The sequence below is a fragment of the Ambystoma mexicanum genome, chromosome 1p, assembly GCF_040938575.1.
Source record: "Ambystoma mexicanum isolate Mex_15411 chromosome 1p, UKY_AmexF1_1, whole genome shotgun sequence".
Lineage (NCBI taxonomy): Eukaryota > Metazoa > Chordata > Amphibia > Caudata > Ambystomatidae > Ambystoma > Ambystoma mexicanum.
In genome coordinates, this window is record NC_090921.1 from 1274220863 (window position 1) to 1274233622 (window position 12760).

The window sequence follows — 12760 nt, forward strand, 5'->3', positions numbered from 1 at the left end:
AATGAAAGGCAAAAATGAAAGGCGCAGCAATTATAAATACAACATTGTTGTATTTGTGATTGCTGTGGTTGGAGCTCAGGAGACTCGAAGCAAAAGCCGCCACAGTCGGAAATACAACGTTGTATTTGTAAATGCTACAGTTTTCTTTCTATGAAAACCGCAGCATTTACAAATACAACAACGTTGTATTTCTGACTGCGGCTGCTTCAGCTTTGAGTCTCCTGGGCTCCCCTGACCCGGGAGAGCCCAGGAGACTCAAAGCTGAAGCCGGCACAGTCAGAAATACAACTTTGTTATATTTGTAAATACTGCTGTTTTCTTTCTACGTTTCTCGGCCTCCTTTCTCGGCATGTTTTTTAGTGCAATTTCCATTTCTAAAATGGAGACTGGTTTAAAATCAAATGGAGGCTGTTCCTTTCCCTGCCCCTTGATTTTTACAGCTTTGTCCTCTAAAGGGGTTCCTCATTATTTGAGCCATTTTATTTTGTGCTAACATGGATCTTATCTGAAAAAGCTTGTTGTACCCTGGTACAGTCATCATTGTCTGGTAAGAATGGTAGGTCTAGGGCCGTGGGTTTTTCCAACTGCCTAAAAATATCAAAAAGTGTCCACGTACCATTGTCTGCATTTTCTATTTGCTTGTTATAAAAGCTTTTTTGTCTCATAGATTTTCTTTTTATATTCTTTCTCAAGTAATTTCCACGTATGTTTATTTTCCTTAGCCCTATTTTTTTCCCACTCTCTTTCGGCCTGCCTCTTTAAATCTTTGAGGGTAGTCAGGGTTGTTGTAAATCAGTTTTTGTTCTCCAATTTATCTCGTAGAAGAAAGACTTTATGAAAGAGCCATAAACTTCCACCAATTTTCTTGGGCGGTCCTGCTCTAGAGAGAACTTCATGATCATATTGAGGCAGATTAAGTCTTCTGATTTTGTTTTTCAGGTTTCTACTAGCCACTTTCTTAGGCAGACTAGGAGTTCATTGTAATTTTCCTGGTAGTTGTAAACTACATTTTCCAACCAGGTGCAAGGTGTTGTTTTGATCATCCCTATATCAATATTCCTTGATGAAACCCATTCCAAGATTTGACCTTTCACTTGGGTGGGCTCTTAGTTTTGTATTTGTATTCCTGAGCCATTTAGTTGTTGTTCCAAAGTCATGGCTTCCTTATCCGGCGTGACCCCTGTTGACCTGTTCAAATCCCCCAGCATAATATTAGCGCTGTTGGGTTTATTCAAGGGGTCCAAGAGAGGGACTAAATTCTCATTAAAAGTAGGCATATATATAGGTGGCTGATAATTAAGTACAAGATTAACACATTTATTGTCATTTGGAGTACATTTTGTATGGATAATTTCACATACCTCACAATCGATATTGGATTCATATGTCCCGATCTCTTTTTTACTCAATATGGCAACCCCCCCTTTCCGATACCCTTTAGCCAATTCATACCCAGGAGGCTTTGACAACTCTATTTTTGGGCCACAAGATGCCTGCAGCCAAGTTTCCGTCACACACATGAGGTCAATGTTATTACAAGATGTAATTATGTATGTCTACTGCATGCTTGGGAAGTGAACGTGTATTTAACAATGATAGTTAGGGATTGAGAATCTGTAGTTATGTTTCCTATCCTCCAGCCAGTAAGGTCCTTCAAGCATCGTGTGACATTCATATTAGGAGGATGAGTTGACATAGTAATATTTTTAGATGCATTAATGCATTCAGAATTTCTTTTGTTCTCTCCCATGATTTCGGGATGTAATGGCCATAAATGGCAAGACAGTAACCTGCCCATCAATTACCTTCTCTCTCCCATTGCTCATGCTTTTAGCCTGCGGGCTCGGTGTTGTAGGGGGATCTGACCGATCCTGCTCAGTCCCTGAGTTAGTAATATTCTCAGATGGCAGTGTGGGGGCAAAGGACTTGGTCCGTCTTAGTATTACATCTTATTGTTATTAGAGGGGACGTTGTACATTCAGCATGCAACTCTTCGACATAGCTTTGCACTAGCGGTTAATAAAAAACGAATAATGAAACTATCTCTGGATGTAGCCCCATGATAGGCCGTACGATCTATAAATATTTGAAAGTATAATAAATACATATGGCCAACCTCTAGCTGAAACGAAGCAAGAAATGCAGCACCGGCAGACTAGCTAATTGCTTGTCCTTGATGCGCCTGGCAACAAATGAATATGGTGCGAGGACTCCAAAAGTCAAGGGACTTGTAGTAGTGTGAGTGCTAGCTTGAACGGGGGCTTGCCTTGAAGGTGCTTATAAGTTAGCACAGAGCGTAAATTAATAAATTAACTGGGCTAAAAACGAGTACAGCGGTGAAACCAAACAAGGGCAAGTTTTGAAGATAAAAAGTCCTCCTAAAATTGAAACATGCTAAAAACTATTCTCCCAAGAAAATACAATGATAAAAGCAATAATCACTAAAATCAAATAAGAAAGGTTTGTTGTAAAGAAGCAGTGTGCTAATGTAATATTGGCTGGGTAAAAGAGCCTGCCATAATTGGGTTGATTTAATTATGTGATTTGTGCCAGTTCAAGTTAGTCCTGTTTTTTCAACACTTTTTACAAGCCCATCAGTTGGCTGCCATGACTCTGCCCATACTGCTTGCCCCTCCCCTCTCACCCCTGCCCTGCCCCAGGTGGGATATCAGAGTTTGTTTCCCCTCCATTCCAGAACTAACTGTCTTGTACTGCAAGACGCACTATTATCAGACAGTGTATTTTAGCTTTGGCAAGTAGCGGGTACCTTTGCTCCTTTCCTAGCCCAGATATGCCTTTTTGTGACGGGCCTGCCTTCACTCCCTTGTGGTGACATTGCCTCTCTCTGCAATCACTGTGCCTCCTGATAGCAAACTCTTTTCCTTCTCCTTTGCAGTGTCTCGCTTTGTGAAATATACCGGTTATGGCAATGCAGCTGGCCTGTTGGCTGCCCGTGGGCTGTTGACTGGAGGACGTGAGCAGGGTCATTACTCAGAAGATGAGGACACAGACACCGAGGAATACCGGGAAGCCAAAGCAGAGTATGTAAAGGGGGAGTGATTATGATCGATGGTGCAAGCAGGGGTCAGGTGGGAATAGTAAGCCAGTTTGGGTATAATGATGATTCCTACTGGCAGTGGTGAGCGTAACCGGTGGTAATTGTGACCTCAGCAGGTGATAATGGAAATCACGTCTTCTGGTAATTGTGCGCCCAGTTGGTGGTGTTATGAGCCCAGCTGATGGCTGGCAGCATCAAGAAACAGAATAGGTATAATGTGACTGCAGTGGCACAAGATGGCATTCGGGTGCTGACCGAGAGCAGGGAAGGAGACATGAACTAAGGTGCATGAATCTGTGCATGATGGCAAACCAAACCCCAGATCATACAACATTAGACAGTCCTAGAAGGTACAGGGAAGAAGTAAACTAAATTGCGCGTTGAGTCCTTCATCGTTACTGTATGGAATCACAGAAACAACCAGAAATTCTTACAGGGAAGCATTGCCAAAGTAGCTCTGTACTATAACCTCAAGGGCACTTTACACTAACATAAGAAAGATGCAGAATGTACATGTGCACCAAAGTGCAGGATCGCAGGAGACAGTTCAGTGCAGTGCAAAAAGAGTGCATTGTTAGGATTCCCAAATCCAGGCTGGGTAGTACCAGCCATTAATAGTCTAGCACAGGAAGTTTCCAAGCGCTAGCTACCGCTCAAAGCGGAGTTCTCAGGGCGTGCTGGCTACAAGGGGAGACACAAAAGAACTTCTGATGAGATCGGGGCTGAAGAAGTGGCAACAGAGACAGCCACGGAGGCTAGTGAACGAACAGCCAACATTATAATAGTGGTACTTACTTTAATAATTTGAATTTGTAAAGCGCACTAGCAGCCCACGGGCATCGAAGCGCTGTTGCAAGAGATTGTCTTAGTTACATAGGGATACTTGGCTCATGGTTACAGTGAGCATGTTACAATGCAGTCTACAAAACAGTCAAACTGGCAAATGCAATAGGGCAATAGTGCAAAAGATACTTAGTTAGATGAACAGCATGGTTTTAATTGTTTTCCTGAAGGCTAAATGTGACTCATAATTTCTAACATAGGGGGGTAAAGAGTTCCAATGTGTAGCTGCCAGAACTGGGACACTGGATCCTCCTGCACGCATTCTCAAGGTCCTGAGAACAGATATCCTATTCGTATAGGCTATTCTTGTGGGTCTGGTAGAGACCAGCTTGAAAACTCTTTGAGCCGGTACAGTGGTGCCCAGTTATGGACACATTTATGTGTTAAGGCGAGAGCTTTAAACACTATACTCTCTTTAATTTTGAAATGTTATGGTTGCAGTGCGCTGGTAGTAAGGATGGACTTGATTTATGGTAATGGGTGAGCTGGGCTGAGGTCAACAGTGAGCTAGGCTGGCGATGATGACTTCAACTGGTAATGATGGGCTGGGCTGGTGAGAACGGTCAGCTGGGTTGTAAATACAAGAGAGCCGAGCTTGTGATAATGCTGATCTGCATTCTTTTTGTGTTTAATGGTAGGGCGGACTGTGTTTTATTAGTACCCACTGAGGAGCAGGACAGGCTCTGCAAGAGCAGCTTAGCTAGCTTAGTGCTAGCAGAGAGCAACCCATTAGCCCAACCACATTACCCTAACCTGGGGTGCAGACACTGCACATGGTATCTTGGAGTGAAGCCCCTTTGATGTCTGAAGCGGAAAGAGGTCAAAGCTCATCTATCAGTGCTATGTTTTCCTGGTCAATCCTTCAAAGTGGTGTGTAATCCAATATTGGATACCATTAGCATCAGAGTACTGAGTTGTAAGGGCATACCCCTTTTGGGAGCTTGGTTTGCAACCTGGAATATCTGGTTTTCCTTACCTGTACACTGCGTGCACCCTGTGTGAGCCTGACTGAAGATCATATGACATTACTCAGTTCAGCTTGTTTCTGATCTGCCTCTGGGAGTTGGGCTTTCTTTCTCACTTCCTTCCTTTCTTCTTCCGCTTCTGTCTTTTCTTCCGTTAGCCTCTGACTTGCTTAGTTCCTTGTTGCCTTCTTTCTCCTCTTCCAAACATAAGTTATTATACATGAATTACATCATAGCTGGTTCTTAGTAGCTATGTGGTGGTTATGCCCGTGTTTCTGGTGGCTGCAGGGGAGAGATTTGGGGGGTATGCAAGTAATTTAATATATCATACAAGCATATATCACTTGCCATTTGTCCCCCTTTTTCTACCTTCTCCCTACCACACGCTGGCATGGTTTGCAGCCTTTCAGAGTAAATGGAATGTGAGCTCTACTTGAGGAAGGCATGTCACTTTTTCTGGACTTTTTTGTCCTAACAGTTCTCCTGTCCATTCATGCCCTTCTGACCCTCATGGAACCCCTCTAATGTGTGCCACTTTTCCTCCAGTATTAATCCTGTGACTGGGCGTGTGGAGGAGAAGCAACCAAACCCCATGGATGACATGACGGAGGAGCAGAAGGAGTATGAGGCCATGAAGTTAGTCAATATGTTTGACAAACTCTCCAGGTAGGTGATAACACTGAGGGGGCAGAACTAATGAGCTTATCGCGTTTATGAGAGAGGAGCTTTTGGGTGTAGAAGCGATAATGAGCCATGCATGGCATTTAGGTGCTGAGAGAGGACTGTACGCTTTATTTTACTGTTGTCACTGGATGTGAAGTCATATGACCTGTGAAGCTCATATTGTTGCTGGTAGTGACATCACAGAAAGACATCAATGAAAAATACTAAATGTGCCTGAACAAAGTAGCGTCAATAAAATAGATTGCGCACAAAGTGCATGTGTAATGCTGAACATACTTTGCCCTTAATGGGCAAAAACGACCCATCAAGCCATAGAAGCAATAGTTCATCCAAATAGTAGCGTTAATACTAGGGACAAGTTTACTTTGGTATACACCATAAACACAACTAGTATTTGAGCTGAGTGGAGACTACATAATAGATACTGACCTTATCATGTCTGTATTTGAAAGATACGAATCTGGATGACTGAAAATGGGATGTGTCTCAACAGTGAGAAGACGGAGCTACTTATGATTGGATCATCCCAAGCTATGGGAAAAACTAGGAACCGCTTATGCTACTTTTTGTATTGATCAGCATCCCATAAATAAGGCTAGCAAAGTAAAAACCGTTGGTGTTATAATTGAGGCATCTCTCAATGCAGATGTCCAAGTTACCAGTGTTACAAAAAGTGTACAATATTATTGAAGACTTTTGCTCTTGATAAAGCCTTACATCTCAGACAAAAACTGGTGGAAGCCAGAATAGAGTTCAAAATCAATACCATGACTCCAAGTGCTTGTTTGGAGATGCACCTAGATACTTGAAAACACACATCACCGTCCAGAATTCAGTCAGGACCACCAGATCCAGGGACTCCATGCGATTGATCTGCCCTATATTTAAACAAGCCAAAGGAAAAGAACAGTCCTACCCTGTAAAGGCTGTTGTAGCATGGAATAAATAACTGAAAAACCTCTGTTGTGAAGGAAATCTATCTGTCTTCAGAAAAGCACTGAAAACCTTCCTACTTTCTTAAGCTTCCCCAATGCACGTTGATCTCCTCTTCCTTTATTTTCCCCTTTTTTTCGACCTGTCCTCTCTGTGTCCGGATGCCTGTGGGCTGTGGCGCGTAAGAAACAGACAAATACAAATGCAAGGCACAAATAAAAGCACATGTATTCGGAATAAAGGATCAAATCTCAATCTATGACATATATATTGGTAGCCTGGCTAAACTGCCACCTATGTTCATTTGTCTCTGTTTAAAAAATGCACAGTGTGTCAGGCTGCAATTTCTACCTGGTTATAATCAAATACTTTTCACTTGGGGGATGGCAGCAAGCTCACCACTTGTTTGGTGTGGGCACCGCTTAAAACAGTTTTTGGAGGTATCTCACTGCCTACAGAACTGGAAATAATCCTAGTTATCCCTTTCCCTGCCCAATACTATAAAGAAGTACAGTTTAATTTGTCTTGCTTCTTTGTAAATGTACTAAAATATCTTATATTTTGACCGCATCTGCTTTTAGTCTTCAACTGGGCCCCAAGTTAAGTTCTCTTCATTTATTTTCCTGTGATTGATAATTTAGGTCTTCTACATTGACGTTTTGCTCCCTGAGTTTCCGAGACATCCAGTGTCTTCTGGTATGAAGGAACGCAGAAATGTCAGATTGCCAAGAGTGTATCCATTTCTTTCAAGCATTTCTAGCCCTTGAGTTTGTCATCTTATTTGACTTTTCTCAAAGGACTGGATGTGGACAATTATGAACTTTAGAGTGCTAATAATGTCAAATCTTTCCACGCCTGTTGACACTCGTACCCACTTGGCTGCACAAGGATATACACAAAGCTCCTCCTTGGCATCACAGGAGGCTAGATTCTCAGAAGAAAGCTGGAGGTCAGTGCATGATGGCAGCAGCTTGCTGGTATAACCCATGTAGCTAGTAGCAGAGTAAGAGTGATGTCCTGCGCTGCAAGGGTGTAGAGGAGGTCCCAAACACGATTCACACCCCCACCGCCCATTTTGAGGTGCCAGGAACGTTCACGCCGAAATATGTGACATATGATGAGCAAATAAACCAGCAGAGAGCAGCAGCAGGGCTCTGCCCAGTACCTATCAGACTGACGGCACCTATTGAAGTAACTGCACCTAAGAAACCTTGGACAATAAGGTACCCATTGAGGAAACCATATCGACAAGGTATCAGGTAATATAATTGCGGCAAAAATGTCGCAGTAAAAGTGGGCCCCATTATACCATTTAAGGGGAGCGGGGGTGTCCCCGCTCCTCTTAAATGGTATAATGGGTCCAGGGTTTGCGGGGGTGTCCCCCCGCATGTTCTACATGGACTGCAGCGAAAAAACAGCTGCATTTTTGCTGCTATATTTTGTTACCACAGCAATTTTTGCCGCGATTATATCACATGGAACCACCGACAAGTGAGACAAAATGACGATTGTCAAACTGCAATACTGGAAGAAGCCAAGGAAGTCCTAAAAGAAGACGAATGGTGACGTCACAAGAACCTGGACTGACTCACATATAAAAGATATGGCAATCTATGAATGATGAAAAGAGACGAAACACCATGGATAAGTGACATCCTGAGTTTAAAGTGAAATAACGATGTCAAATGTTAGATGCTTATGCCATGAACGTGATGCAAATATTCAGCCAGTTTACACGTGTACATATACAAAGAACCGAAAGAAGCTAAGAAAATCGTGAGGCTTGCTAAAATAATAGTAAAATAGAGTGCGGCAAGCGCCACCTATACATATCTACCTCAAGAAAAGAACTGTATATAAGTATACTTCCACTATGCACAAAAGCAGAACTGACCAAAAGTTACTTAAGGTCTCACGAGGAGAGCTTCGCAGCAGGAAAATCGAGAATTAAGGACAGACAAACTCAGATGAAGGCAAGTCATGCCAAGAAGCCAAGGTCGTACCAGCTGAAACAGGCCAACAGTATATAAGTTTAATGAAGAGAAGGACAGAGTATCCTATTCCGAAAGGTCAAGATAAGCCACAGGAGGCAGATGGCTGATGAAATTAAATCAAATGCACGAATTACATAAGATAATAAGACGACTTTCACGTGACCGAGCCAGCAGAAGAGATGCAACCTTCACACCTACGCATGGAATTTTGCCATGCCCAGGCGCCATCACTTTTCCAGACCAAGAAGCAGTCTCGAGGCCAAGATACAAAGAAATAATTGACACATGACCACTGAAGTGATGACTGATTGTTGCAATAATTGGAGGAGACTGGGGGAGCGGACAAGCTTCCTGCACCTGGTCGGCTATTCTGCACGCTGCTAGGCTGGTGGAAAAGTATGAGTGGGGTTGATGCCAACCCAATCATAGTGAACCAAGTAATCTAGGGTCCTATAGTTAATGGAGCCAATGAGACGTCATACTTTTAGTGACGTCTACGGCAGCCATTTTGAAGGAAGGGCTCAGATGCCCCACCTGACACCGTTTATCCAATCCCCTCACTTCGTTACCATATACAGATATAGTACCTATATTAAAGATACTTTCCTATAACCAATAGAATTGCATGCAACATTTTAAGCGTTGCACGTCAGTAATGACGAATTTTCAGTATAAAAGATGTGTTTTTATGTAGTTTGTTGTGAAGCGAGAAGGAAGATCAAGCAACAGCTGATGTTCATGAACACCCCGTTTTTTGAACTGGTCATTAAACAGACTCCCTTTGCCAAACTATTGAGTTGTCATTATTGATTTGATGCAAGAGTATTAATCTGCATCCCCATCCATCTCACGGGTGCTGCTACTCTTCTTAAAGTGCTATTGGGCAACCCCAGCTTTATGGGCCGGTTGGGGTCCTAGTGCACAAGGGAAATAGCCCAATAATGGGTGCTTTGTCACGCTTTAGGCTCTTACCCCTGGAAAGGGCACAGAGGTACTACCCTACGGTGTCTCCTTCATTCTGCTTGTTCAGAAGGCGAGGTCTGCCAGATGATTCCTCCTTCCAAGATTCCCAGCGTCATTGTCGGCTTAAAACGGTCATGAAGGCTTAAGCATTGGTTTTTTTCATGCATGCAAAGAGATGACGCAAGAGAACAAGGTCTCCTTCTCGCACCATAGTCCTTAAAGGGGGGCTTGGAAGAGTGAACAGCGTATGGGAGGTCTCGGTGGCACCCCACCTGCAAATAAGGTCCATGTTGCTGACGATTCTTAAATCCCCCCACCCTCATGGACTCGGACTGGCACAGGACTTGTGGGATGCACAGATGGCCAACCTCTACCAACTTCAGACATGCATTTACACATCCTCAGGGTATAAGACCTTTTCTGGGACTGTATACATGTGTCCCGATTGCAGTCAATGGATTGTTTGGTTTCCTCTTTTCTCATGGTCAAGGGGGAGGAAACCATGTGCCTAATCAAGTCCGATTTAGTATCCCCTTCTAATAGTTCAGGCTAGGTTGTAACCAAGGAAAATCGCCACATGCTAATGACAAGAAATGCCCTTGGAGTTGGCAGATACTGTTCCCTTAGGGGCAAGATAAAGACTAAAAAGAAGCCTTTGTGTTTCATTCATATGCCCCCTGCAACACCTAGCAGGAAGGAAACGGGAACCAGTGAAGTCTAATTTACAAAGCAGCTTGCTGGTTCTAGCAGTACATATTACAATGTGGTCCTAAGCTTGCACCTCTTCGATCTTGCCCAACGAGGGCGAAATGTTTCTGGTTACTTGTGATCTCATGAGAAAGGGATGTGACCTAGCAGTTTGGCCTGAACTGCCTCTTTTTGTAACAAACATAATTTGCATGTGGTTTTAAATCCCCTTAGATGGTATGGAGGGTTGCCAAGGCCAACACCAGTGCTCCTGATTTAATCAAAGCCTTCCATCCATCGTGCTTTAGTTTTGTATTCTGTTTTTCTTCTTCGAAACAATTATTACAGGTTTCCATTGTACAGATTTAAACATGCAAATTATTTTATTTAGTAGTCCCTGCTTATTAGTGCATGTTATTACAGTATAGTAACTTGGCTTCAGTTTTAATGACTCACTTTCACATTGAAGATCATATTTGCTGCCAAACAGCACACATGTTTAGTTCCTTTTTGAATATTAGGTTTAACGCCAATGGTTACAAGGACAAGTCATTCATGAATGTGGGTGGACATGTATGTCGTGTAATTTGCATCTCATCAGGGCTTGTTGCACCATTATCAGAGTACCCATGCAGGATGGAGTGATATTCTGTTAATCGTGTTACGATTCCAGCATCTACTCACTCTCGTGATGACTGACTTGTTCTTATTATTGTATATTTGTGTGTGAAAGAAACAACTAAAAACTAAAAAAATTGAAATATTGAATATGATAATCTGGGCAATGTTGAAGCAGGAGTAATGTTCAATTTGGAATTGAAATGTTGAAACTGAAAATTGAAAGCCAAGTTACAATGATAGGCTTTCCTGATCACGCTCTGATCTTTCTGGAGTGGGTCCCTGCTTCTGTCATTACCACATAGGCTTGCTCCTCCTTTGAATACCTGGTCTGCAGACTCTCTATCTCTCGTGGTCTCCCTCAGACCGTTGCCACCATCTACAAGCCTCCTGGCGCAGGTTGCCCTCTTCCTCCCAGAGTGTGCTGACCTCACCTTCTCTCTCCTTGCCTCTACCTCTCAACTTCTCCTGGGAGACCTCAACATCCACCTGGATGCTTCTAATCCCTCCGCTGGACTCTTCCGCAACCTCTGCGACACTCTCTTTCCATTCTACCCTCTGGTCTGACTCACTCTGCTGAACACACCTTGGATGTTCTCATCTCCTCAGACATCCCCCCTCGCTAAGCCTCCCACCACTCCTCTCTTGAACTGACCACTTTCCTCGCACCTGAAATTCTGTCCCTCCAGCAAAGCCCGCCACAGCTTGCCACCTACCTTCTCAGTCATTCAGCCCATGAAGCGTGCGTCAGTGGGTGCCTTTGCCTCTACTTTCTCTGCTCCTCCTACTCCTGTGGCTGACTCGCACTCTGACACAGCCCTCTCCGACCTGTATCTTTCTATCTCCAACGCTCTGGACATCCTTGCTCCTGTCATGAGAATCCGTCTGAAGCCTACCTCCAAGTGTAACTCTTTGTACGACTCCGACCTCGCCGCCCTGAAACGCAAATGCAGGGTGGCCGAGAGGAAGTGGGGGGCCTTCGGGTGCACCCTGTGACAAACTGGCCTGCTGTCTGCTCCAAAGGCAATACAGACTCTCCTGGCCAAGAAGAGAGTCCACATCCAAGTCTGCGTCTCTGTGGCCTCTAACAGCTGGGCCGAACTCTTAAACATCTGCAAGGAGCAGTCCAATCCTTCTGCAGTCTGTACCTCTCTTGTTCCCTACTAGGCCATCTGTACGGCTCTGGCTTCTCATTTCACCACCAAAACCCAGGACATCCTGTCCTTGCTATCCTCTCCCTCCTCTTTCTGTCTGGCAGCACCTGACAATGAAAGTGTCATCCAAACAGGTTCTCCCCTGCTTCTCCAGAACCATCAAGGACCACATTTACACCCTTGCTCCAGTCTTGGCTGATTTCTGCAATCACTCTTTCGCCACTGGATCCTTCCCCGCTCTCCTCAAGCACTCCCTTGTGCTCCCCCCTCCTTAAAAAATACCTTCTGCTGAACCTACCTATCTGGCAGACTATCACCCGAGCTTTATCACTCCTTTCCTGGGCAAACTCCTGGAAAAGCTGGCCATCTCCCAGCTTACTCTCCACACAGAATCTGTTGATTGTCTCCATGACCATCAGTCTGGCTTCAGAGCAGCCAGAGGCATGGAAACCGCTCTCCTGAACACCGGTGAAGATCTGCTCTGTAATCTTGATTCCAGCCTTCATTCTATCCTCCTTCTCCTTGACCTTTCCTCTGCTTTTTACACAGTCAATCACGCCACCCTGATGAGTTGACTTCACGAGAACCTGGGCATCACGGATCAGGCCCTGGAGTGGTTGACCTCCTTCCTCCTCGGCTGACCCTCCCAGGTCCAACTTGGGTCCTTTCTCTCCACCACCTCTCTCTCCACATGTGGTGTTCCACAGGACTCTAGCCTCTCACCCTGGCTCTTCAATGGCTACGTGGCCCCTTTGGCCGACTTGATCTCTACCTTCTCTTCTAACTTTCAGTTTTATGCAGATGACACTCGGCTCTTTCAGGCTCCCCTCGGCCTCCTTTCCTCTCTCACTCATTCCTGAC

The 12760-nt window shown here is 44.3% G+C and overlaps 1 protein-coding gene across 3 annotated transcripts in view; it reads left to right on the plus strand.

The window, feature by feature from the left end:
- Window positions 1-12760, plus strand: part of LOC138452852 (synembryn-A) — a 255050-nt gene that overhangs the window by 230851 nt on the left and 11439 nt on the right. For all 3 annotated transcript variants that reach the window (XM_069605202.1, XM_069605203.1, XM_069605204.1), the window contains 2 exons: window positions 2897-3041; window positions 5413-5532. In XM_069605202.1, coding sequence (XP_069461303.1) covers window positions 2897-3041; window positions 5413-5532 — 265 coding nt within the window. The remainder of the gene's footprint in view (window positions 1-2896; window positions 3042-5412; window positions 5533-12760) is intronic.